The sequence below is a fragment of the Cupressus sempervirens genome, chromosome 9 (genome assembly GCF_028749045.1).
Source record: "Cupressus sempervirens isolate cs-2001-9-10 chromosome 9, ASM2874904v1, whole genome shotgun sequence".
NCBI classification, from domain to species: domain Eukaryota; kingdom Viridiplantae; phylum Streptophyta; class Pinopsida; order Cupressales; family Cupressaceae; genus Cupressus; species Cupressus sempervirens.
Genome location: NC_143126.1, coordinates 604,428,778 through 604,455,811, shown reverse-complemented (window position 1 = coordinate 604,455,811; position 27,034 = coordinate 604,428,778). Strand labels below are relative to the sequence as shown.

At 31.8% G+C, this 27,034-nt stretch overlaps 1 protein-coding gene across 1 annotated transcript in view; it reads right to left on the bottom strand.

The window, feature by feature from the left end:
* The window catches only part of LOC149540127 (pentatricopeptide repeat-containing protein At1g08070, chloroplastic-like), a 40,769-nt gene extending 15,989 nt beyond the window's left edge, over positions 1–24,780 (bottom strand). Inside the window, exon 1 of the mRNA XM_089801310.1 lies at positions 23,274–24,780. Coding sequence (XP_089657436.1) covers positions 23,274–24,551 — 1,278 coding nt within the window. The 5' untranslated portion in view covers positions 24,552–24,780. The remainder of the gene's footprint in view (positions 1–23,273) is intronic.
* Positions 24,781–27,034: the final 2,254 nt, after the last annotated feature.

Genomic DNA, 27,034 nt, shown 5'->3' with positions numbered 1-27,034 from the left:
ATATTCTTTAAAAAATATGGTTATACTCTAGTTTATATCAATTTTGAGATTGTTATTATTAGCCCATGGGGTTGCACCATTTGCAATCTTAATTGAAAGCGAATGTAGTAATTTGTAAGAGGTTTTGAATGAATAATCTAGTATTCATTTGTAGATTTTAAAGCTGATTTGTTGCATTACCAATGCATTCTTTTATTTTGTTTGAATGAAGTTGTATGACATAGTGAGTGTGTCTAATTTCACCTTGCATCAAGATCATAGTATTTAAATTCACAAGATTATGACATTTACTAGGTAGTATAAAATTTGCATAAGGTACAGTATGTAGTGCCCACTTATAGTTATTTTTCCATTATATTTACCAAACCATGTTTATGCCTATTTCATGCATGTGTTGGTTTCAAGGGTATTGGATTTATTATTATATGAAATTATTTCATCACTTGGATTACATGTCTATCAATAAAGAAATACTTAGTTGATTATATTTCACATGTCGATTGATGATTATGATTACTAGTGCATTAATGATGCTTTAATGGTTCGTAGTTAATAAATATGATTTATTTCATAGCAATGTCAGATGATGCTTTAATGATGATTACTTCATATTTGTAATGATGCATTATTTTATTGAGGCACTTGATGTTTGACTTATAATTATTATGGTACTTACCCCATACTTGCATGTGTATGGTGTGTGTGTCTATTTTATCTTTCTATTTGTTGTGTTTGATATGGTTAAGGGAGGGAGTCGTAGTCATCTACTAGTCAGGATCTACACAATGTACCACTCCCTACCATTGCCTATATATATATATATATATATATATATATATTCTCATCTTTTATGCAGTATTGCAGGTACTGGGCATTGACTTCCTTGAATTGCCAAGATGAGTGTGCCCTATCACAATAACTCAATGGTAAGAATGGAGAGATAATGTTCAGGTCCAATCCCAACTATAGCCTAAATACTTGTCTTGTAAGGAGGGCTTGTAACTAACTTTCCATGCTTATTAAAACATGTGAGTTTATCTTTGTCTGTGTAGTTTGATTTTGAGTTTTGGTTTGTTTTGGTAATGTTGCTTTTATGAGGATTTCGCTATGTGATTATTTGGTAAATAATTTAATTATAATATTTTGGTTAATCATAAAATATTGAGAATTATTAAATATTGTTTGATTAAAAAAATATATTAAAGCATGAGAATATTTAATTAATTAAAAAAATGTAATTAAATATGTGCTTTAATTTAAAAGTCTTAGTTTAGAAGTCTTAATTTAGAAAATCGGTTAAAGAGAAATTAGAATATGATGATATTTAATTAATTAAATATGTACTTCAGTTTAAAATTTTAATTTAAGAAGTTGGACAAAAAGAGATAATTAAAATATTAAAATATCAAAGATTTAATATTGCTTTATTATAATTATTTATTAAATAATAACTAAATTAGAGTTGCATTTAAACAATGAGTTTTGATTATTATTAATTTAAATGATAAACTATGCTTTAATTAGTGCTTGCACTAATTAATAAATAGAGGAAAAGAAAATATAAAATAATATTTTAATTAAAAAGTTCTGTTAACTATGCATGAAAGAATTAAATTAAAAAGATTTGATTAAAGTTATAATTTAGGCATATTTATATCTATTTAATTTAATAATAATTTATTTAGGAGTTTTGTTTTTGATAAACTCTAAATAATATTATTAGTTAAATGAATAAATATTATATTAAAAATGTCGCATGATTTAATAAGGGAGAGAAAGCTTTAATTTAATAAAATTGAGTTTAATTAAATTGCATAAAGTGTGAGCATGAAAATTAAAATATAATAATTAAAAATAAAGGGTTTTTGCATGATTGCATGATCAAAGCCTTGATTTGGAGAAAAAAACTCTTTATTAAGAAAATTAGAGCTTATTTCTAGATACACAAATTTTGGGGAGCAAAATTTAGAATTTGGTCAAAAGAATTGTTGAAAGTCTCAGAGGGTTTGGATTTGCATGCTTTCACAAATTGTCTTAAAATTTAGTTATGGTTTTGAAGTAGGTTTGAAAATTTATTGTAGAATTTTATTGAAAGATCTATCTACTTTGTGTCTTTCTAGGTGTTTGCATATTGCTTATTAATTTATTGTATTGATTGTTGAATAAAAAATTATGTTGTAAATTTTAAAAAAGAAAAATTTATTAATCAAGAAAACTTGATTGAGGAAAATTATAGGAAAACTATAGAAAATTATTGTGATTGTATTCTTATAAACCTCTCTCTAATATAACAAAAATTTTGAAATTGAAAATTGGAAGAAAATAATAAATTGAACAATTAGGTTTTCAACTTTAAATTTGTCACTAAGATCTTGTGATTACTATGAATTTTTTAAATATAGATAAATATTATTCTTATATGTAAACTAATTTAACTACAAAATTTATTGAAAAAAGAAAAAGATTAATTGAGAGAAAAACATGTTGTAACTAAACTTATGCATGTATTTGAAAACAAATATGCTAAAAATAGAAGCTAAGTATAGTAAGGTTACATGCATGTGAAAAAAAATATGCTAAAAATAGAAAACTAAGTATAGTATGGTTGCATGATTTGAGAGATAAAAGACATGCAAAAATATTAATTGCATGTGTATTTTTATTTACGTAATTTAATTTTTAGATTTATTTGTTTAAAATAAAAATTAATTAAGTAAAAATAAATTAGTTAATGAAAAATAAAAAATAAAAATTATTTATTAATTTCTAAAAATTTAAATAAATATTATTCATTTAGTTAAAGTGAATGTTAGTAATATTAGTGATTCTTTAAGTCTAATTGAACTCTTAGTTGCATATAAATAATTTAATATTTATTAATGCAAGAGGGAAGTTAATAAATAAATATTTATAATTTTATTATATTTTAAGAGAAGTTGTGCTAAAGTTCACTTTGTAATCATTTAGTTAATAACTATTTGACTTTATGAGAGAAATTCTAAATAATTAAATTAAATTTATAATTTGATCTCTAGTTGCATTATGAATTAAAGAAAAAATAATTATTAATATTCTACTTAAATAAAAGCAATATTAATATTTTAGAAATTGAAATTAATATCAATATTTAAATATAATAATAAACATTAATATTATTAATTAAATTATTTATGATGTAAGATTATTCAAATTAATAACATGATAATATTGTATGATATTTTATATCTACAAAAATATTAGATATTTAAATGCTTATTATTTTAAATAAGAATATTAGTATAACAAATTATATTAACATATATATTCTTACTTTATTTCTAAACACATCTTTATGACCCAAACTAAACAAGAGAAATTGGTGGATTTAAATCATGTGGCTGAAAACTATGTATTTTCTAATATTCTATTTATAGTCTTGTGATATTTATTTTCATAATGGTTTTTCTTTGTGAGTTGTTTAGTTGGCTAAGTTAGGATGTGAACTAGAGGTAGTTTTTGAGATTTCTTTTATGATTATTTGACTAGATGTCATGTTGAATTTTATGATTTGAATTGAGATTTATGTTTTATGAGTTTTATGCTATTGCATAATTTTAAGAATTTGAATTTTGAGAACCAATGTTATTTTTTGGGTTTCCTATTAAGGAACTGAATTTGATCAATACTACTTTTTGTGGTTTGGGACACTATTGTGGTTTATGATTTTTGAGAAGGTAATCTAGGTGCATGTCTATGGGAGTGGCTTGCAATGGGGGTCAGGGCCCAAGGTGGCTACTAGGGTAACTCATTGTAATTTGTGTAATAAGTGATAACATAGTAATTAAAATATCTTGCCTAGCCCTTTTCTTTGAGATACATTAAAAAGATAAGTTAGAGATTTTTCTTCATCCATGGCTTGAGTGCTTTTATATACTAAGGATGAGATGGAGATGATACTTTGAGAGGTATGACTAGTTTCCTCGTCATCACGAAAGTGTATTCTAGTTCTGCATAGAGTCACTAGGGGGTCGAGGTTCTGAGAGACTACTAAGGTAACTCTAGAGTTGGCTCATGTGATGACACTCCATAGTATGTAGCTTGAGTCTCCTTCATGATTTTTTTAATATTTGCCTCTAGTGATGTACTTGTTGGATATTACTTTTGATGGTGTATTTATTATGAGTTGTTACTCATTGATTGGATGCCATTTATTGTTGACAGTTGACTTTTATTAATGAATGACCAATTATTCATTGGTGGTGTTTTTTATTGTTGGAGTCACTAAGTGATAGTTTACTTTAATGGCGACAATTGTTATCTGTTGGTCATTGTGCTTGTGACACTTGATATTGATTTTGAGGTGGTTGTATATTTTTGGGCTTGATATTTGTATGTTGACTTGGTATGTGGTGTTGGTATTGGATGAGTGTCCTTTTGATTTTTATTATCTCTTCTTCTTGAGTAGTTTGTGTTACCCTTGAGGTAGATTTGGCTATCAAGATTCCTTGCCTAGGATTATTTTATGATTTGATTATCTATGTGTGGATCGTACATTATCTCTCTTGCACGATGGGAGTGGAAGCCTGATTAGGTGACCACATGGTCACAAGGTAGTGTAATTTTACCATTTGGGTCCCTCTAAGATTGACAGATTTTGGATGCTCCTTGATATAGTGGTACCATTATCACTCGTCCTCTTATCTTGAAGACTATTATTCATTTGATGTATCTATGTATCATGTGTTTTGAGATCCTACAAGATATTGTATTGTATATTGATGTACTTATATCTATTTTCACATACCCTGTGACATGTGTAGTGGATGTTATTCATTAGAAGTGCTTTCATATTATTAGTTGTTCTTATGCATTTGTTTATATGACTATGTACATGTATATTTATTTTATGATTATGGGCATTGTAATTGAGACTTAAACTTATTAATAAAAATTTCTCAAATGTGACTCAACTTGAAGGAACCCTTGAGAAATTGAAACTATATTTGTAATTGATTACATTTTCTTGATGTGTATGTATATATTGCTTCCATATTATTGTTACTTTGATGTTGTTTAAACTTTAAAAAAATAGTTCAGTAAATTTTGTAATATATTAGGTTTATTTCTTTTGGGTTTCCGAGCGAGGCATTACATTTAGTATCAGAGCCCAAGTTTCTACATTGAAAACTTTGGGTGTATTGTGTGCCATCAGTTAAACTTGAAACATGATTTAAACAACAAACATTTATTAACATCACAATTGAACATAAACATCTTGAACAAAAAAAAATAGTAGTAGTGGAACTTTTGAACATGAAACTTGGAAACTCATAACATTAATGTTCTTGACTTTTGATTTATGTCTATGCATTATAAATTTTACGTTTTTCAATGGATTGAGAGATGTTGATCTTTTGTTTGGAGTGTTTTAGGGGTTGATCTATTTCAGTATTTGTTAAAAAGATGAATGTTTTTATTTTGGTTGGTAATATATTATTTTATTTATATAAAAGAGATTATATAAAGTATTTACATCAAGAGAATCAAAATTCTACACCCCTTTTACAAAAGGTTAACACACAGATCCCTTTAAACTACCTACTAACACCATCTATTAACATTAGAATATATAGACACCTCGCTATATCGACTGTCTTTCATAAGGCGATAAGGACACACATGAAACAGAAGACACTTTTTACAATGATCACTACTTTTAATAAAAATAAGTATAATCCTGAAGTCACTGAACTGTCATCATTGAAAATCATTTATCAAATCCATTGGCTAGCTCCAAATTACTTTTCCTTGACTGCAACCATTTCAACCATCTTTAGCCACTACACATCGCTCGACTTCACCTTACAACACAAGCTCAAACACCTTCCCCCCAACATCATCTCCGTCAACATCCTTATAGCAATAGAGGCCATTGAAACAAAATAGTGCCCTTCCCTTCACAAAGCCTTTTCCCTCCTCATATCAGAAAACAAAGGCTCTCTCTAGTCTGCATCATTGTTCTCGGCCCAATCAAAACCACCTTTCGCACAAAAAATTTACATCTTCAACCACCACCTTCAGCGAGGAATCCTTTCCAAAAAGCAAAAGAGACTAGCACTCCACCAATCCTTCACACATTCAGGAACCACATCCATGATGTCATCCTTACAACCTTGCATGTTTTAAGATGTTATAAAGTTCTCCTTTATGATTACATTTCTCAATTCTTGTCATTTAATCATTTAAAGTTAACGCCCATTTTGAAACAACATCTGCTTCTCTATTCTCTTCCCTTTTTATATGCGTGATTTTGAAGTCCTCAAAATTTTGCAATTCTTGCCCAATTAGATTAATAACCGTTTGAAGGTGCCAAGCATTAAAGCTCATTTTAGTTATTGCCTGCACTTTTATAAGAGAGTCTCCTTCCAAATGAATCTTCTTAATCCCTTCTTTTATTGCTAAACGAATTGCTAACAAAGCCACTTGACATTCTGCAATATTATTTGTGCCTATGGGCAGTTTCTTAGCTCCTACCATAAGAAGACGTCCTTCACTATTTATAAACACAACCCTAACCCCTAAAACTCCTAGGTTACCATTTGTAGCTCCATCGAAATTCACTTTAATCCATCCTTCCTAAGGTGCTTTCCATTTGATCTTTTCTTGTCTCATCTTTTTCTTGTTTGCAACTAGTACCCCCAATGGAGATTTGAATCTTATCCTCGACCATGAAGATTGTAGCACACTGTCATCTTTTGTGTATGGAATCTTCATAGCTTGTTTCCTTAAAGCTGAAACACTTATTGTTTCTTCAATTGCATTAGTAATTATGTTTAAGCATCTTCTCAAACTCTCCTTTTCATCCCTAAAAATCTTCCTATTTCTTTTCTTCCATAATTCCCAAATAATCAAAGATGGAGCAACTAACCATATGCTCGATAGGGTTGATTTTCTTTGCATCCTTGGCCATCCATCAAAAATTCCCTTTACCATTTGAGCTCTTGGGCCTTGCCATTGTAATTTGAATTGGACCATGTCCCAACATTTCCTTGCATACTGGCATTGAATTAAAAGGTGGTTTGCTAATTCTTCATGCATCTCACACAAAGAACATCAAGATGGGCCTATTATGCCTATTTTCCTCAATCTTTCTGCTGTCAATATTTTTTCATTGTAAGCTAACCCTGCAAAGGCCCTAGCTTTGGGTAAAACATCCTTGTTCCAACATAAATCTTTTGAGAAAAAGATTTCCTCATCTGTCTCAGCCAAAATATTATAGCCTAATTTAACTGAGTATTTACCTAATAATGAGCCACACCATATTACTTTATCCTTCCTCTTGCTTATCATCACACTCATTTCTCTAAAGATGTTCTCCATCTGCTGCTTCTGCTCCTCCTTCAGCTCTTCCCTTGACACATCTCTCCAACACCATTCTTTCCCTATAACACCATCCTTTTCTACCAGATAGTCAACAACTAAATTTCCCCATCTTTCTTTGAAGTATGATTTCAAATCACTATATTCATTAACTTCCCTTGGAGCTGTATGTCTATTCTAGGAATCCTCCCAGAATTTTGCAAGTTTCCCATCCCCTATATACCAGGAAATGTGTTTTACTATCAGCTGTCTACAAGAAAGCATAAAATTCCATATAGCTGATCCTTTTGGAGGGTCCCAGATTGTTAAAATCTTGTGATCTTCATTAGAGTCTAGATATTCACCTTTCAATACCCTTACCCAATATAGCTGTGGGTTCTCATATATTGCCCATATTAACTTGGCTCCTAGTGCTTTATTCATCAGTTTCCAATTTCTTAACCCAACACCCCCTTCATCCTTGGGTCGGCAAATTTTTTCCCATGCTAATAGGGGGATTTTATTATCTTCTTTAGATCCATTCCATAAAAACTTTCTCATCTTCTATTCCATAATATGAACCACTTTTTTGGGGATATCTAAACACATCATTGTGAAAATAGGCATTGCTGAAATTACTAATTGGAGCATAAGTATTCGTCTAGCCAAAGATAACCACTTACCTCTCCATCCTTCCATTTTCTTTTAACATTTCTCTATAAGTTTGTCCCCAAGTTCATCTTTGTTTCTTCCTACAAAAAAGGGGATTCCTAAATACTTATTTGGCATTAGCCCCATTTTTATATCCAAAATCTGGCATATTCTAAATTTAACACTTTGGGGAGTGTTGAAGAAAAGATATCTAACTTTTTCCAATTTATAAACTGTCCTAAGATTTTCCCATACTGCTCTAGAGTGTTTTTCATCACCTTTGCTTCCTCTATACTGGTTGATCCAGCTAAAAAAGTATCATCTACAAATTGTAAGTGTGTAAGGGCTTCAACTATTTTTGTGATTTTTATTCCTTTCCATAATCCTTGCTCCCTTTGCTTGTGAATCAACCTACCTAACACTTATGCCATTATAATAAAGAGAAAAGGTGATAGAGGGTCACCTTGTCTAATACCTTTTCCCTATTCAAAAAATCCTTGAGGGCTTCCATTAATCAATATTGAGAAATGAGGTGTATATATACAACTTTTAACCCATTGAATCCATTCTGGACTAAAACCAAACCTACTAAGCACATTCAACAAAAAGCCTCGGTCTACCTCATCATAAGCTCTTCTTATATCTAATTTTACCATCATACTTTGAGCTTTTGAAGTTTGAATAGTATGCACAGCCTCATGTGCCACAACTACTCCTTCAAATATGGATCTCCCTAGAAGAAAGCCACTTTGTTTTGTAGAAATAATTGAATTGAGCACTTGCTTGAGTCTATTTTCCATAACCTTCGAAATAATCTTATGAACTATGTTGCATAAAGAAATTGGCCTGTAATCATCAAAGATTAGTTTTGTTTCTTTCTTTGGCACTAAAGCTATAAAGGTGTTATTGAAGTCTTTAAGGATGAATCCCCCTTGTCTAGATTCCTCCACTACTTCCCATAAATCTTTAAGAAAAATGGAGCTAATTTTTGAAAAAACATAGCTGGAAAACCATCTGGGCCTTGTGCTTTGTCTCCTCCTAGACCTTATAATGCTTGAGAGACTTCACATTCTTTGACTGGGTCCATAAGTGCTTTGTTTTGAGCTGCTATTATCATTGCTGGAATGACACTCAAAACCTCATCAATTTCAGACCGATCCCTAGCTGCCTGCTTTCCCTATTGTGAGAAAAAATTAATAGCTTCTACATTAATTTCCTCATTCTCTTTAATGAGAACCCCATCCGAGTTTTGTATCTCAAAGATTTTATTGGCTGCCCTTCTAATTTTCACTGAGTTATGAAAGAAAAGGGTATTCTTGTCACCCTCATTTAGCCATACTTCTCTAGATTTCTATCACCAATATGTTTCTTCTTTATTTAAACAGTCTTCCAATTCCTTCCTCAGTAGTTTCTCCTGCTTAAAGTCTTCCTCAAACATTCCATTTTCAATGACTTTAAGACTCAAAATTTTTAACTTCTCTTCAATTTCCTTCTTTTTTTATCAAAAATATTGCCAAAATGTTCTCTGTTCCAAAATTTTAATTGTTCCTTGAAGAATTGTAATTTTTTAAAGAAAATGAAAGCTTTTTTACCTTTCCTTGATGGAGCATTCTTCCACCATTTTGCAATCATATATGAGAAGCCTTCTGCTTTAAGCCACATAGCTTTGAATTTGAAAGGGCATCTATTCGATGTTTTTTCATCTTGAATTTGCAAAAAAATGGGAAAATAATCGGAACCTTGATAAGGGAGAATTTCAGTAGAGCATGACCAATTTGCCTCTGCCCAATTCCCTGCCACTAGAAATCTGTCCAACTTTTCCGCTATATGCACAAAACCTTCTCTTTTGTTTGTCCATGTGAACTCCCCCTTTTTGAAATGTATATCTACTAAACCATTTTCATTAGCAAAATTACAAACATCCTTTTCTTTCAAAGAGCCATCCCTTCCCCCCTTTTTGTCTTTTGGATTTAAGATGGCATTGAAATCCCTACCTAAAATTGTCACATCATTACTTAGATCCTTTACTTTTTCAGCTATAGATTGCCATAGAAATCTTTTTTGAGCATTACTATTTGGACCGTAAACATTTATCACTAAGAAAGAACAGTGTAGATGCTTTACATAAACCTTAACCCATTTCCAATTGGTGTTCAATATGGACTCTGATATTGCTAAAGTTTTAGATCTCCACAAAATTGCCATTCCTCCTGAATTTCTTTTTAAAACTAGAGAAATCCTCCTCCTTAATCTTTGTTTCCTATGGAAGCACTAGGTTCGGCTTCGATTGATCAAGACATCTTTTGATCAATCAAATTTTGTTAGGGGTGTTGCAACCCCTGACATTCCAGATAGGATTTTCATGGTTCTTGGGAAAAGGCTAAGCCTTTTCTTGATCTCAATATTTTTGACTAGCTTGCATCCTTTCTTGCCATTTCCAATTTAACTTTAATAGGTTTGGGGTCCCTTTTCTTCTGACCTCCTACATTTGGCTTCTTTTTTGTGTTGGTTTGTTCTATAGTTCTTTCATTTTGGATGCCTGACATCTCCAGTAAGCCTAAATCATTAAGATTGTCTTCCCCTATTGGTGAAACCTCGTCATCCTTCCTACTGCAGCTGTCCAAAGTTTCTTCAAAGGAATCACACAAATTTTTGATTGGAGAAACTTCTATGTCTTTAAAAACTATATGATCCTCTTCTTCTAGAGATTCCCCACTTCGAGGAGTTCCCATAATAACTTCTTTAGCTCCTTTAGGATTTTGAGATTCATGCATAATAGATTCATCAATCATGTTTGTCATCCTATTTAGAAGAGGGGGATTGTTTACCTTTCCTTGCAGCTCTTTATCTCCTACTTGATTGCATATTTGCAATTCATCATTGTCGTGTTCCAGCCCTTGTTCCAAAGGGGTTTCTATTTCCATTTGAGTAGAGGTCGCTTTATCCACATTATATTTCACAACATATTCCTAGTCTTCCTTTTCCCTCACTGTTGTTTGCCTATATTTTGAAGGTTCCCGATTTTCACAAGGATTAGTTGTGGGCAGTTGATTACATGTTTGAATCTCATTCTCCAATTGACATTCTCTCATTTCCAATTCCTCAAGGAGTTTGTCTACCTCTAGTCCTTTCCCCTTCCTATAACTGTTACTCTGTAAACTCTTTGCTAGGAGTGGAATTTCCTCCCCTTCCCATACCTTTATCGACTGTTTCAATACTCCATATTCTATGCTTAGATTAATAAAGTCTAGGCATGGGTTACCTTCCTTCTAGATGATTAGGATTCTCGGGTGGGAGGATGAATCCTTATTGTTTAGAACCACCTCTACTTTGACAAAATCTCCAATCGTGTTACTAATCTATGCTAAAACCTCCTCCCCCAAATATTCCACTGGTAAGCTATAAAGATTGACCCATATAGGAAATGACTGCATTTTTTTTTCACTAGGATCAAAATTTGGCTCCCAATCCTTCATAAAAATACCCTTTCCTTCCAAAAGGTAAGGGTCATTGTTTAAAATATCATATTTATCTACTTTACTTGGTGTTATTCCCATGTAGGAGCCATTTGTTATGGTTTTCATCCTGCATTCTACTCCCCATAGAGCTTTACATCCCAATCTTATTGTTCTAACGGAAGGCCATGGGCCTAACCATTTGAAGAAAAAAGCTTTTTCTTTTAATTCCCCAATTGATTCTTGCTAGTTTGCATTGTCAATATGAACAACAAACATTACCTCATAGGTGATATTCTCTTCTGGGGTTTGGGCTAGAATTTCCACTATCTCCTTTTCCTCCATTGACGCTTGAATGGGTTGTTTCGACCTATAGAACTTGTGAGCAATCTTGGTGTAATCAAATTTGTCAATTCTTCTATAAAGCGTCTCCGGCCCGTTTCTCTGATTTCCCTATTTCCACTCATTCCCCCTATTTTTTCTTCTTTGAGGTAGATTAAAACGAACATTCCTTTGATAATAGGGTTTCGTTTGTTGACCCCCATTTCGACCAAATCTATTCATGGGCCATCTGTTATTAACCTGCTATCTGTAAATCCAACCTTCATGGTGTCTAAAACTTGATTGTCCATCTGCATTCCTTCCTGAAAACCCTCTGCCATTTGTAGGTATCCATTGCCCCCAACATTCAAACCACTTCTTCTCTCACTCCATTAGGTGATAATATAAATTAAAAAAGATGAATGTTGGATCAATATGGTTATCAGTTTATTATTAAACCAGAATTATATTGCTCTAAATGAGTAAAATTGTATGCATAGTTAACTTATTTGTATTAGTTTCTTAAATGATCATTTTATTTGACATGATAGATAATACTCTTTTACTTTTAGTTACCATAGTCATTGTAGTAGGCTTCTGAGAATAAGCCTAATTCTAGGGGGGTGGATGTAGTGCCCACGTATAGTTACTTTTCCATTATATTTACCAAACTATGTTTATGCCTATTTCATGCATGTGTTAGTTTCAAGGGTGTTGGATTTATAATTATATAAAATTATTTCATGACTTGAATTACATGTCTATTAATAAAGAATTACTTAGTTGATTATATTTCACATGTTGATTGATGATTATGATTATTGGCGCATTAATGATGCTTTAATGGTTCGTAGTTAATAAATATGATTTCTTTCATAGCAATGTCAGATGATGCTTTAATGATGATTACTTCATATTCGTAATGATGCATTATTTTATTTGAGCATTTGATGTTTGAGTTATAATTATTATGGTACTTACCCCATACTTGCATGTGTATGGTGTGTGTGTCTGTTTTATCTTTCTGTTTGTTGTGTTTGATGTGGTTAAGGGAGGGAGTTGTAGTCACTTGCTAGTCGGGATCTACACGATATACCACTCCTTGACATTGCCTGTTTAGTTTAGATATATATGCATATGTACATGCTCGTCCTTTATGCAGGATTACAAGTATCGAGCATCGACTTTTTTAAATTACCAAGATGAGTGTGCCCTATCACAATAACTCAATGGTAAGAATAGGGAGATAATATTCAGGTCCAATCCCAACCATAGCCTAAATACTTGTCTTGCAAGGAGGACTTGTAACTGACTTTCCACCCTTTTTAAAACTCATGGGTTTATCTTTGTCAATGTTGTTTGATTTTGAGTTTTAGTCTATTTTGGTAATGTTGTTTTTATGAGGATTTCACTATGTGATTTATTTGGTAAATGATTTAATTATAATATTTTGGTTAATCATATAATAAGAGAAATATTAAATATTATTTGATTAAAAAAAAAATATTAAAGCACGAGAATATTTAATTAATCAAAAGAAGTAATTAAATATGTGCTTTAATTTTAAAGTCTTAATTTAGAAGTCTGAATTTAGAAAATTGGTTAAAGAGAAATTAGAATATGATGATATTTAATTAATTATTAATTAATTTAATATGTACTTTAATTATAAAAGATTTAATTTAAAAGTTTAATTTATGTTGGACAAAAAGAGATAATTAAAATATTAAAATATCAAAGATTTAATATTGTTTTATTATAATTATTTATTTAATAATAATTAAATTAGAGTTGCATTTAATTATTGAGCTTTGATTATTATTAATTTAAATAATAAACTATGCTTTAATTACTGCTTGTACTAATTAATAAGTGGAAGAATAAAAAATATAAAAGAATATTTTAATTAAAAAGTTTTTTAACTATTCATGAAAGAATTAAATTTAAAAGATTTGATTAAAGTTATAATTTAGGCGTATTTATATTTATTTAATTTAATAATAATTTATTTAGGAATTTTATTTTTAATAAACTCTAAATAATATTATTAGTTAAATTAATAAATATTATATTAAAAATATCACATGATTTAATAAGGGAGAGAAATTTTTAATTTAATAAAATTTATTTTAATTAAATTGCATAAAGTGTGTGCATAAAAATTAAAATATAGTAATTAAAGACAATAGGGTTTTGCATGATTGCATGATCAAAACCTTGATTTGGGAGAAAAAACTCTTTATTAAGAAAGTTAGAGCTCATTACTAGAGACAGAAGTTTTGGGGAGTGAAATTCGGAATTGGATCAAAAAATTTGTTGAAAGTTTCAGAGGGTTTGGATTTGCATGCATTCACAGTCTCAGAATTTAGCTGTGGTTTTGAGGTAGGGTTTGAAAATCCATTGTAGAATTTTATTGAAAGATATGTCTACTTCATGTCTTCCTAGGTGTTTGCATATTGCTTATTAATTTACTGTATTGATTGTTGAATAAAGAATTATATTGTAGATTTTAAAAAAGGAAAACTTATTAATCAAGAAAACTTGATTGAGAAAAATTATAGAAAAATTGTAGAAAATTATTTTGACTATATTCTTATAAACCCCTTTCTAATATAACGGAAAATTTGATTATTGAAAATTGAAAGAAAATAATAAATCGAACAGTTAGGTTTTCAACTTTAAATTTGTTATTAAGTTCTTGTGATTACCATGAATTTTCTAAATATAGATAAATATTATTCTTATATCTAAAATAATTTAATAACAAAATTTATTGGAAAAAGAAAATGATTAATTGAGGGGAAAACATGTTGTAATTAAACTTACGCATACATCTGAAAACAAATATGCTAAAAATAGAAGCTAAGTATAGTAAGGTTATATGCATGTGAAAACAAATATGCTAAAAATAGAAAACTAAGTATAGTATGGTTGCATGATTTGAGGGATGAAAGACATGTGAAAATACTAATTACATGTGTATTTTTATTTAATATAATATAATTTTCAGATTTATTTGTTTTAAAAAATTAAATTAGTTAAGTAAAAATAAAAATTTAAAGTTATTTATTAATTTTTAAAAATTTAAATAAATATTATTCATTTAGTTAAAGTGAATGTTAGTAATATTAGTGATTGTTTAAGTCTAATTAAACTCTTAGTTGCATATAGATAATTTAATATTTATTAATGCAAGAGGGAAGTTAATAAATAAATATTTATAATTTTATTATATTTTAAAAGAAGTGCTAGAGTTCACTTTGTAATCATTTAGTGTATTTTCTAATATTCTATTTATAGTGTTGTGATATTTATTTTCATGATGGTTTTTCTTTGTGGGTTATTTAGTATAGTATGGTTGCATGATTTGAGGGATGAAAGAGATGTGAAAATACTAATTGCATGTGTAATTTTATTTAATATAATTTAATTTTCTGATTTATTTGTTTAAAAAATTTAAATTAATTAAAAATAAATTAGTTAATTAAAAATAAAAATTTAAAATTATTTATTAATTTTTAAAAATTTAAATAAATATTATTCATTTAGTTAAAGTGAATGTTAGTAATATTAGTGATTGTTTAAGTCTAATTAAACTCTTAGTTGCATATAAATAATTTAATATTTATTAATGCAAGAGGGAAGTTAATAAATAAATATTTATAATTTTATTATATTTTAAAAGAAGTGCTAGAGTTCACTCTGTAATCATTTAGTGTATTTTTTAATATTCTATTTATAGTGTTGTGATATTTATTTTCATGATGGTTTTTCTTTGTGGGCTATTTAGTTGGCCAAGTTAGGATGTGAACTAGAGGCAGTTTTTGAGATTTCTTTTATGATTATTTGATTTGATGTCATGTTGAACTTTATGATTTGAATTGAGATTTATGTTTTATGAGTTTTATGCTATTGAGTAATTTTAAGAACTTGGGTTTTGAGAACCAATGTTATTTTGTGGGTTGCTTATTAAGGAACCATATTTAATCAATATTACTTTTTGTGGTATGTGACACTATTGTGGTTTTTGATTTTTAAGAAGGTAGTCTAGGTGCATGTATATGGGAGTGGCTTGCAATGGGGGTCGGGGCCCAAAGTGGTTGCCAATGTAACTCATTGTAAGTTGTGCAACAAGTGATAACATAGTAATTCAAATATCTTGCCTAGCCCTTTTCCTTGAGATACATTAAAAAGATAAGTTAGAGATTTGTCCTCGTCCACACCTTGAGTGCTTGTATAGACTAAGGATGAGATGAAGATGATACCTTGAGAGGTATGACTAGTTTCCTCATTATCATGAGAGGGTATTCTGGTTCTGCATAGAGTCACTAGGGGGCCGAGGTCCTGAGAGACTACTAGGGTAACTCTAGAGTTGGCTCATGTGATGACACTCCATCGTATATAGCTCGAGTCTCCTTCATGATATTTTGTTATATTTGGCTCTAGTGATGTACTTGTTGGATATTACTTTTGATGGTGTATTTATTGTGAGTTGTTACTCATTGATTGGATGCCATTTATTGTTGACAGTTGACTTTTATTAATGAATGATCAATTATTCATTGGTGGTGTTTTTATTGTTGGAGTTAGTGAGTGATAGTTTACTGGTGACAATTGTTATCTATTGGTCATTGTGTTTGTGACACTTGACATTGATTTTGAGGAGGTTGCATATTTTTGGTCTTGGTATTTGTATGTTGACTTGGTATGTGGTGTTGGTATTGGATGAGTGTCCTTTCGATTTTTATTATCTCTTCTTCTTAAGTAGTTTGTGTTACCCTTGAGGTAGATTTGGCTATTAGGATTCCTTGCCTAAGATTATTTTATGATTTGATTATCTGTGTGTGGATCGTACATTATCTCTCTTGCATAGTGGGAGTGGGAGCCTAATTAGGTGACCATGCGGTCGAGAGGTAGTGTATTCTTACCATTTGGCCGATCCCCCTCAGATTGACAAATGTTGGATGCTCCTTGATATAGTGGTACCGTTATCGTTCTTCCTCTTATCTTGAAGACTTTTATTCATTTGATATATCTATGTATCATGTGTTTTGAGATCCTACAGAATATTGTATTGTATATTGATGTACTTGTATGCGTTTTCACATACCCTATGACATGTGTAGTGGATGTTATTCATTAGAAGTGCTTTCATATTATTAGTTGTACTTATGCATTTTCTTATAGACTATGTATGTGTATATTCATTTTATGATTATGAACATTATAATTGAGACTTAAACTTATTAATAAAACTTTCTTAAATGTGACTCAACATGAAGGAACCCTTGAGGAATTGAAACTATATTTGTAATTGATTACATGTTCTTGATGTGTATGTATATATTGCTTTCGCATTATTGTTACTTTGATGTTGTTTAAACTTTTTAAAAAATAGTTCAATAAACTTTGTAACATATTAGGTTTATTTATTTTGGGTTCCCGAGTGGAGCATTACACAATAATGCTTGTTATGCACAAAATTGAAAGACCTCGTAACATGAGACATATCTACAAGAAGAAAGATTTCATTTATACATAATTTGAAAATTTAGTTAAAGACCAACCCAACTATGTCAAATTAATTCAAATGATAGCCAAAACATATAATGCTTATTAAGGATGCGTTAAAGAATTATTACGACGACATGTTTTTAGCATTTATAATGGCTTAAACTTGAATGTTTCAAGCCTAGGAAGTCTATAGAAATGAAAAATGATGTTTTTACAATTATGGGAAATTATGATATCATGTTTTCCATAAGTTCTATTTATAGTTATGAGTAGAAGAGAGCCCAAATCTTAGCATGGTTCAAATGTTATGGCAAAAAAGTAGACAAGTAACACAAATAATGAGGCACATGAAGCCAAAATAATTATCCTTAGCATTAGGTTGTTGTACCACATACTTACTAGAACATGTTCCCTAGAAGTTCAAGACTTAATGAAGGTGACTCCAATGGCATTTTCCTATGCTCTAGCTTAAGATTGAAGCTATGGTGAAGGCCACTATGAGAATGATATATTCTCAAACCTTCCACACAAAATTATCTATGAGTGTTGCTTGAGGGGATGCTTTTTACACATGGATGAAGAGTAATACCATCTCCTTAAGCCTTTATTGGCATCAAAACATACAACAATGAAAATCTATAAGAATTTATATTCTCATGCAAATAATTCAAGAAAAGTGTGTTTAGCGTAATTTCCACATGACATTGTTAGTTGATCCTAGAACAAGTTATTCATCATTTAATAGCCAGGCAGGCATGTTTATCACTACCCCCATCATATAATGTTTTTGGAAAAGTTAAAGAGTTACACATCCCTCTCAAGCCCATCTAACCCAATAATAGCTATTTCCACTTAGATACAAATAGATTGCACCTAAGAATGCTTACAAACAAAACAAGCATACCAAAACTAAGGGGCACGTTATATTTCCCAATAAAATAATACAGATACTTTCCAACTCCCCATTCAACGTGTCCATCTCAAAATGTTATCTTATAAGAAGAAACTCACTACTTCGAGAATCACCAAAATCCTTAAACTATTCAAAACTATCAAGACATTAAAATATTTCAAAATATAGCAAATGACCCAATAGTAATGCACCCTAAGTTCACACTTGTCAAGCTCTTAAATGACAAGTCATTTTCATGTGAAGTAATAGGCACATCTCCACGAGTGATTTAAGAGTTTATTTAGCTCATTTGGATTTTGGACATTAACAAGATAACCACACTATATACAACTTTTGAGTTGTCTAAACAACCCAAAAAGATGGATCAAAAAATGTGCATCAAGGCATGCATTACCAATCGCCTTATATGTTTCCATATGTTTGTTGGGTTCTTTAAGGTGACTTGTGAAAATAGATACCTTTTATCTACTTTTAAGTATAATCATATGGACTACTAAGACTCAACTTTATAATAATGAGTTAAATATGAAAGAAAAAGAGCCCAAAAATTGCAATGTTATAGCAGTTATTAATACATAAGTGGCTATTGAATCCTTCACCCTATCATATTTAGGCAATGTCTATGAAAACAACATGGTAAGATGAAAAATATTACACTAAACCTTTAACTCGTTAAGTTAAAGTGATATCTTTTATCTACACTTGTTGATTGATATACTCACAAAACCAACCTCCTACATGTTGCCCTCCCTCTCTGTAGGGAGAATTACCACACAAAACCCAAACAAATGGAAAAGTTAGTAAAAATTAATATCATCTATTATGTATTTATATATGCAAAAATAAATTGATAAATTATAATCAATAAAATTAGTTTAATTACAAACACTGCCATCATAAAAAATTGCTAGAAATATTAATATAGTCTCAAAGGGTGTTGGATGTATCTACATCTAAATATCCATCATCTAGTTTTTAGTCCAATATTCATCAAAGATACATTCCCTATTCAATTTATCCTACATTTGTAACTTATTGTATCTTTCTTTTCATTGCTAATGAGCTTCCCATAATAGAACAAATCTCGTCCTCTTTCTTGTTAATGTCTTTTCTAGGATGATCGCATATAAATCTCCCCCTCTCACTAATATCATTTCTTGAACATCATTATGCATTGTGATATTGTTATCAAGATTTGGCTGTGTAGTTTTTGAGTCAAACCCATTACCCCGTGTTTTAGGAGTAGTGGTTCACAAGAACCCATCTCTTATGAGAATAAATTGAACACTTAGTATTCATTGCATCTAGGTGATACTTACAAATGTGAAGCAATGAGACTTCCCAAGAGGTCATCCATCCCAATATTGCTCTAGTCCAAGTGAGCTTAACCACAAAATTTCTTCCAAGGTTAAGCCCACTTTGTTTGTAATCCCATTTACAAAACCTTCAACAAGTGTTCTGCCTTATGAACCATTAATTGTAAAACTCCTTAATTTCATCAAGTGATAAGTAGCAGATATCTTCCACAAGTCAAATTGTTGTATTGCTATTAGGATTCAAATGTGGAATTTTCTAAGTCAAAGTCATTAATTCATGTTTCATTAGTACTGATTCACAAGAGCCCATCTCTCATGAGAATGAGTGAAATACTTAACACTCATTCATTCTCATGAGATGGCTCATTGAGTTGTGGTTCACAAGAAACCATCTCATGAGAGGAATGAGTGCTAAGTATTTCAATCATTCTCATGAGAGATGACTTATTGTGAACCATTGCTCATGAAACATGTGTCAATGAGTTTGTAAAGAAAAACTACATAATTGAATCTTGATAGCAATCTCATAATTTGGCATGTACATATCAATCATTATACATGTTTAGATGCAATATGCATGTACAGCTACAATTCAATGAAAATTACAATATCTAATTTGACAACTAAAAATTGTAACATTTTTTTACACACTAAAATGAGATAAAATCAATCTGCCTTGTGATTTACATACATTATACAAAGTACCTTTATAAACTTCATACACCATGTTGTGCTTTTAAACACCACTCTTTTAGGGTGTTCCAACTACCAAATTTAAACAACCTTGAACAATTAATCTAATGAAGAGATGGTTGAATTCAATGTAGCATGCCTTGGGTATTCAATAACAATAAACACAAAGAAATACCTAGGTCAATATAACTTGCATATATAGTTAAATATATATTATCCAAGTAAAGCATTTGCTTGATTGTTTAGCCTTCTATCATGTATTTTGTTGGTTGAGCTGATTTCCATTTTATTTGAACATCACTCTCCTTTCTAATTTCCCATTCTTTAATACACAGCTCCACTGTTATAATACACTACTAGATGGAATTCCTTAATACAAACACCTCAATTTCATCACCTTAACTTTGTCCTAATAATTTATGTGAACTAATTCAACCTTTCAATCTAATTTCTACCAATTTTAAATTGTGAATATTTTTTTTTCATGCCAAGTTATTCCAATTATCTCATTAACCACCAATTTAACAATATCATTCCATTTCTCACACCATATTTCTTTTAATCTAATTTCTGCCATTTTTTTATTGTGTATCAATATTATTTTATTTCATGTCAAGTTATTCCAATTGTCTCATTAACCACCAATTTAACAATATCATTCCAGTTCTCACCCCATATTTCATAAATTGATTAATGATTTTTAATTATCTAACTAGCTTTTGAATAATCCGTGCATATATATCTAATAAAATCAAATAAATAATTCTTATTATCCTCACAGATTAAAATCATCAAAGTCGACTAGTGCCTTCACTCGTACCAGGTTTTACATTGAACCCATTAATCAAACTAATTAATTAGTCAAATTTAACTTTAAATCAAATTAGTTAATTAATTAATCGATCAAAATAAGTCTAAATCAGATTAGTTTACTAAACAATCAATTGGATTAACTGGTAACTAAATGATCAATCATGTTATTTGACTAGTTGGCCAAGTTAGTTAATCAATCAAACTTCGTAACTCTAAATCATGTCTCTAGTCGTTAAGATTGATTATTTTTCACCTAAAAACCTAAAATTCACCATTCCTTTAATAAATGCATCCATCTCTATGAAAAAACCTTAGATCTATTTCTAAATGTTTGTATCGAATGGTTGTCATTTTGCAAAAGAGTTTGCACAATAGCTCCACAGATGAGAAAGAGCAAACTGGAGGAGTTAGGCTCCATCAGAGAATTTATGTGTTAAAATTAGAATTTAAAATATCATTTTTTATTTTGGGTTTTATTTAAATGCTTGAACGCAATGAAAAAACAGTTGACTGTTGCAATTCCTGCATGGTTTTCAATATACATACATTGTCAATATATGCAGTCAGAAATGCATACAATAGAACACAGCTTCATCAAATCAAATGTATAGTAACTCTCAAAGTAATCAGAAGCAATAATTTTAAGGAACTGGTAATAAAACCCGATCCCCATGAATGCCGAGATGTTTCAGCAAGAAAACCTGATCCCTCTTACTAATGCAAGTCCGACATCATGCACCTTGGCCTAGTGCAAGCACGCATTTGTAGCCTTAGTTTTGCTCTGCATCACCAATAATCTCTGCAAGAACATGTCCATTTTTGAAATGATGGAAACGGTTTGCATCTCTCACAACAATCTCTCTTGCAACAATAGTCGAAATGAACTTGATTGTAGAATGGCAGTCAGCACATACTCTAAGGTTCTTGACAATTCTGAAACTTGCTTTTGCATCACCAATAATCTCCACAAGAACATTGTCCAACATTGTCCATTCTTGAAATGGTGGAAACGGTTTTGTATCTCTCACAACAATCTCTGTTGCAACAACAGACAAAATAAACTTGATTGCAGAATGGCAATCGCCGCAATAGTCAAAATAATTTGATTACAGAATGGCAATTGCTGCATACTAGGGCCCGTTTGGTTGCTGGAATAGGAATAGAAAAGTTGGAATACGCTTTCCATTTTCTGTTTGGTTTGTCACTAGGAATAGGGAAAAGGAATACGTATTCCCATTTTGCCTCTAAAATGAGCTTATACCCATTTCAAAAAATACCTGTTATTGAAATAGCCATTCCTATTCCCAATATTACATACCTATTCTCCATTCTTATGCCCGCGACCAAATGGGCCCTAATAAGATTCTTGACAATTCTAAAACTTGCTTTACATCACCAATAATCTCCACAAGAACATTGTCCATTCTTGAAATGATGGAAACGGTTTGCATCTCTCACAACAATATCCCTTGCAGCAATAGTCGAAATAAACTTGATTGCAGAATGGCAGTCGGCACATACTCTAAGGTTCTTGACAATTCTAAGAGTTGATTCAGGGGATGTGTTTAACAGTCCAAATGCAATTGCCAACTTCTCACTATGGTGTACGAGGAGTAGTTCTTTCTCCTCCTCCTCCACATCATTCATTACAGGTCTAGTGTCTGGTATATACCCAGACGCCTTCATTGTGCAAAACAATTCGTGCAACTTTGCATATATTTGCTGTGTTTGTGGGTGGGATCTATCTCCTACACAAAAGGTGTGTACCGTTTTGTGAATTTCAATCCAACTACACCCTGGAATCTTTTCAACTCCTCTATCACTCATAAATTTTCTTACCCGTTGAGCCTCACTCCACCTGCCTGCTTCTGAATAAATGTTTGACAAAAGAACATAAGGTGCAGTCTTTTTGCAATCCAACCCAAAGAGATGTCCTGCGACAAATTCTCCTAATGCCATACTCTTACGTGATCTACAAGCGCCAAGCAAACATATCCACACAACCACATCAGGTTTCATTGGCATTTTAATGATAAAGTTCAGGGCCTCCTCAAGATAGCCTGCTCGGGTAATAAGGTCGACTATACATACGTAATGATCTATTGTAGGTATGATGCGGTAAGAATCACTCATGACAATGAAGTATTTACATCCGTCTGTGACCATACCTGCATGGCTGTATGCAAATAAAACACAGATGAAACTTACACGGTCGGGCTTGCTTTGAGAGTGCTTCATTAACTCAAACAGTTCGTGGGCTTCTTTGCAATAGCCATGCATTCCATATCCCGCAATCATTGCATTCCATGAGACCACATTTCTGTTAGGCATTCTGTCAAACAACTCGCGTGCCCTCTGTAGATTGCCGCATTTTGCATACATGTCTATCAGGGCAGTCATAACTCTCACATCTGGCAGACATCTGTTGTCGATGAGTTTTCGATGGATTTCGATACCTTGCTCCAAGGCTCCCATCTTGGCACATGCCGGAAGGATACTGGCAAAGGTTGCTGCGTTCGGCTGTATACCCGCTAATTGCATATGCTTGAATATCTCCAAAGCTTTATCAACAAACCCATTTTGCGTATACCCAGCAACAATCGCAGTCCATGAGACCACATCTTGTTCAGGTATACTCTCAAACAATTCATGTGCCCTCTGGAGGTTTCCACATTTTGCATACATGTCTATCAGGGCTGTCACAACCTTCACATCTGAAGAAAATCCGTCCACAATTAGTTTCCGATGGATTTCCATACCCTCATTCAAGGCCCCCATTTTGGCGCAAGCAGGGAGAATGCTGGCAAAGGTTGCTGAGTTTGGCTCTACATCTGTCAACTGCATTTCCTTAAAAACCTCTAGAGATTTTTCAACAAGGCAATTTTGTTCGTATGCAACAATCATAGCAGTCCAAGAGACAACGCTACGCTGAGTCATTTTGTCAAACAACTCGTGTGCCTTGTTCATTCTTCCGCATTTGGAATACAAATCTATCAGAGTATTCTTCACAATAACATTAGTTTGAAATCCGTACCTGATCAATTTTCCATGGATCTGCAAACCGTGATCAAGATATGCCAAGGTGGAACATACGGGGAGAATAGTTGAGAAGGTGAAATGATCAGGTTGGACATCTGTTCGTTGCATTTGCTGAAACAATGCTAGGGTTTCTTGAGGAAGTCCATGTCTTCGGTAGGCTGCAAGTACCATGTTCCAGGAGTAGACATCTGGTGCACTCATGTCGTCAAAAACTTTACGAGCATCCATCAAACTGCCGCACTTATCATACATATTTATAAGCGTATTTGGTAAAAGTGTGTCTGGTGTAAATGCCAATGCTCTGCCATCGATGTGAGAATCGATTTGCTTGCCCCTTGTAGTAACTTTGGGGTCGGTGCAGGTGTGCAACAGGTGAAAATCTGCAGAAGAGTGTACATGAGTGATTTGTGTTGTAAACAAAATATTCAGTACCTCCTTCAGGCACCCCTGTGTACAGAGTATTCTGAGATCTTGATGGAGACGGGGAGGGTATGGCATTGTCGGGGAAATGTGAGATCATGTTCATTTCTTCCAAGAAAGAAAACACATCCGTCTTTGTTTCATATTCAGATTTCTCCGATGTTCCTCTCTGACTGACTTCTTTGGTTTTCTGAATTTTCTTATATCTTACAGCCAAACATCAAAATAGCAAGCAAATGATTTCGCGAGAGAAGGTATACTACAACATTATCAGTTATGGGATGTATGTGACTCTTGCCTGGTCTGGATTTTCCAATATAGAAGAGGAGATTGAATTTAATTTTAAATTTAAATTTTATTTTTTTGGTTATTTAGGAGGCTTAATTTTATGTCATTGGATTCTCTATGAGTGAGGCTACTGCTTTTTTTTAAGGAGTTGGAGGTTCTATGATTTTTTTGGGATACAGTTTTATTTGGATTTTTTTATATATAAAAAGGAGCCTTTATTTTTTAGGCTTTTCATTTTGAACCGACCAAAATGAGGTGGGGCTAGAAATAGCCCCACTAGCTTAGGGAAGAATTGTATTGCTTGTCAATATCTACCCTTCATTTTCCCACCAAAATCAAATAATCCTGCCAAAGAAACTTATCGATAAGTACAATTTGTATATTTTATATTTCATATAATGACAATGAATGCTCACTACAGAACACATAGCAAAAGAGGATGCTAGAAGCCAACACAGGAAGCAGATACCATTGTTTCCAAATAATATTTTAAATTTATTTTCATTGATCTACCATTATCATCAGAGTGTAAAATGTTTCTAGTTTTTAGTTTTAGTGCCTTCCTCTGAAATTTTTTTATTTTTTGACATTTTGGTTCTCTTGTCCAAGGAGAATGTTTTAGGCTTTTGGTTGTTGACAACTATGGCCCATGGCTACCCATGAATGTTCAGTAAATCAAAAGATGTTGACATAATTGAATTTTAACTTTTGAAGTTATGAATCATCCAATGAAAGTTTGGTTTTGGCATTATTCAAATGCTTATGATGGACTATCTTCTTGTGTTTGCTTATGATCGCCTTGTTTTATAGTTTTGGTCGATTCAGACTATTTTCTTTGGTTATTGCTTTCTTGTTCATGTTAATGTCAAAATTATCAATGGTCTTCGATTTACACCATTGCCTTTCAAGTTCTTTGTGTTTAGGATTGTTATTGGCTTACATTAGGGGGCCAACACTTTGTTGATTCCTTAATAGTTGAGATAATGGTTTATCATATCAAATTTACTGTTGATGATATCAACATGAATGTTTTATGGTAGCAAATGACCAATGTGTGAATCAGTAGTTGAAGTTCAAAACATATCTTCTCATTATTAGAGTTTTCTAATCTTTTGTTTTTGAGCCAATGGTTTTAGGTATGATTGGAATGCGCACCAACCTTATCAATTATTGGGTTTAATAGTTATTTGTTTTATTCCTTATAGGAGAAACTCACTTGATTTGAATGTATGATTAGGGCAGACCAAGCCCCAAATCATAATTACATATAAAAATAACACATCAGGGTTGATCATTCCCAAATTGTAACTAAACCAATGAAGTAATTGATTGAACCAACCAACTCATTTAAGAACATATTTGAATGGATGATTCATTTAGCTTTAAAGCTGGGTTGATACTCTAAAATATAGGAATGCCATTTATGTTATTCATATGTGCTAACTTGTTAAGGGCAATAACAAAAAATGAAATAGCTTGATCTGATATATCGACGCAAGGTAAGAGGGGATAAATGACACCTCCCAACTACCCTCACTTAGAGTTACACATGGAAGCCACCAAATAGGAGAAACCACAAGAAATTATAGAGGAATCAATGTAGATTTGGGTTGATAATCTTCATTGAACATGTTAGCCATATACATTCAAACTACAATCAAAGAGTTTAAGAGTTCGAGCTTACAAAGCCAAATCTTTGTATTTTCCTTCTATATAACTTCATTATACTTTTCCTAATCCTAGATCTCTACTTTTCTAGCCAGCAAGACCACAAGTTAGTCTAGCAGACTATTTATTAAAAAAATTAATTCCTTCCCGAAAGGAGAATTCAACAACCTTTCAAACAAGCAAATTAACTTCCATGGGGACAAGGATAGGTCTACGCATGATCCAAGAAGAGGTTCTCAAGTGTGCAGAACACAATGACTTCAAAAAAAAACCTCACCGAAGTAAATCCTGCATGTTACTCAAGTTGTTAAGAAATCAACATGCCTTGTACAAAGAGAAGGATAACTCTCGCAAATGATGGAATTAAATTTTGTGAGCTTATGCAAAGGATCCATGATAGGTCCACATTAAGGAGATGACTATGCAAACAGGAAAAACATGAACAACAATGACCATTCTTTAAACAACACCATGAACATGGAAAGGAAATCTTTTTTTTATTGATGCAAGATTGCCAAAGTACCCAAGATGCTCCTGCATCAGACACCTGAGGTAAATAAAGAGCTAATGTCCACATTAGGAACCTAATATTTTGAGAAGTATCA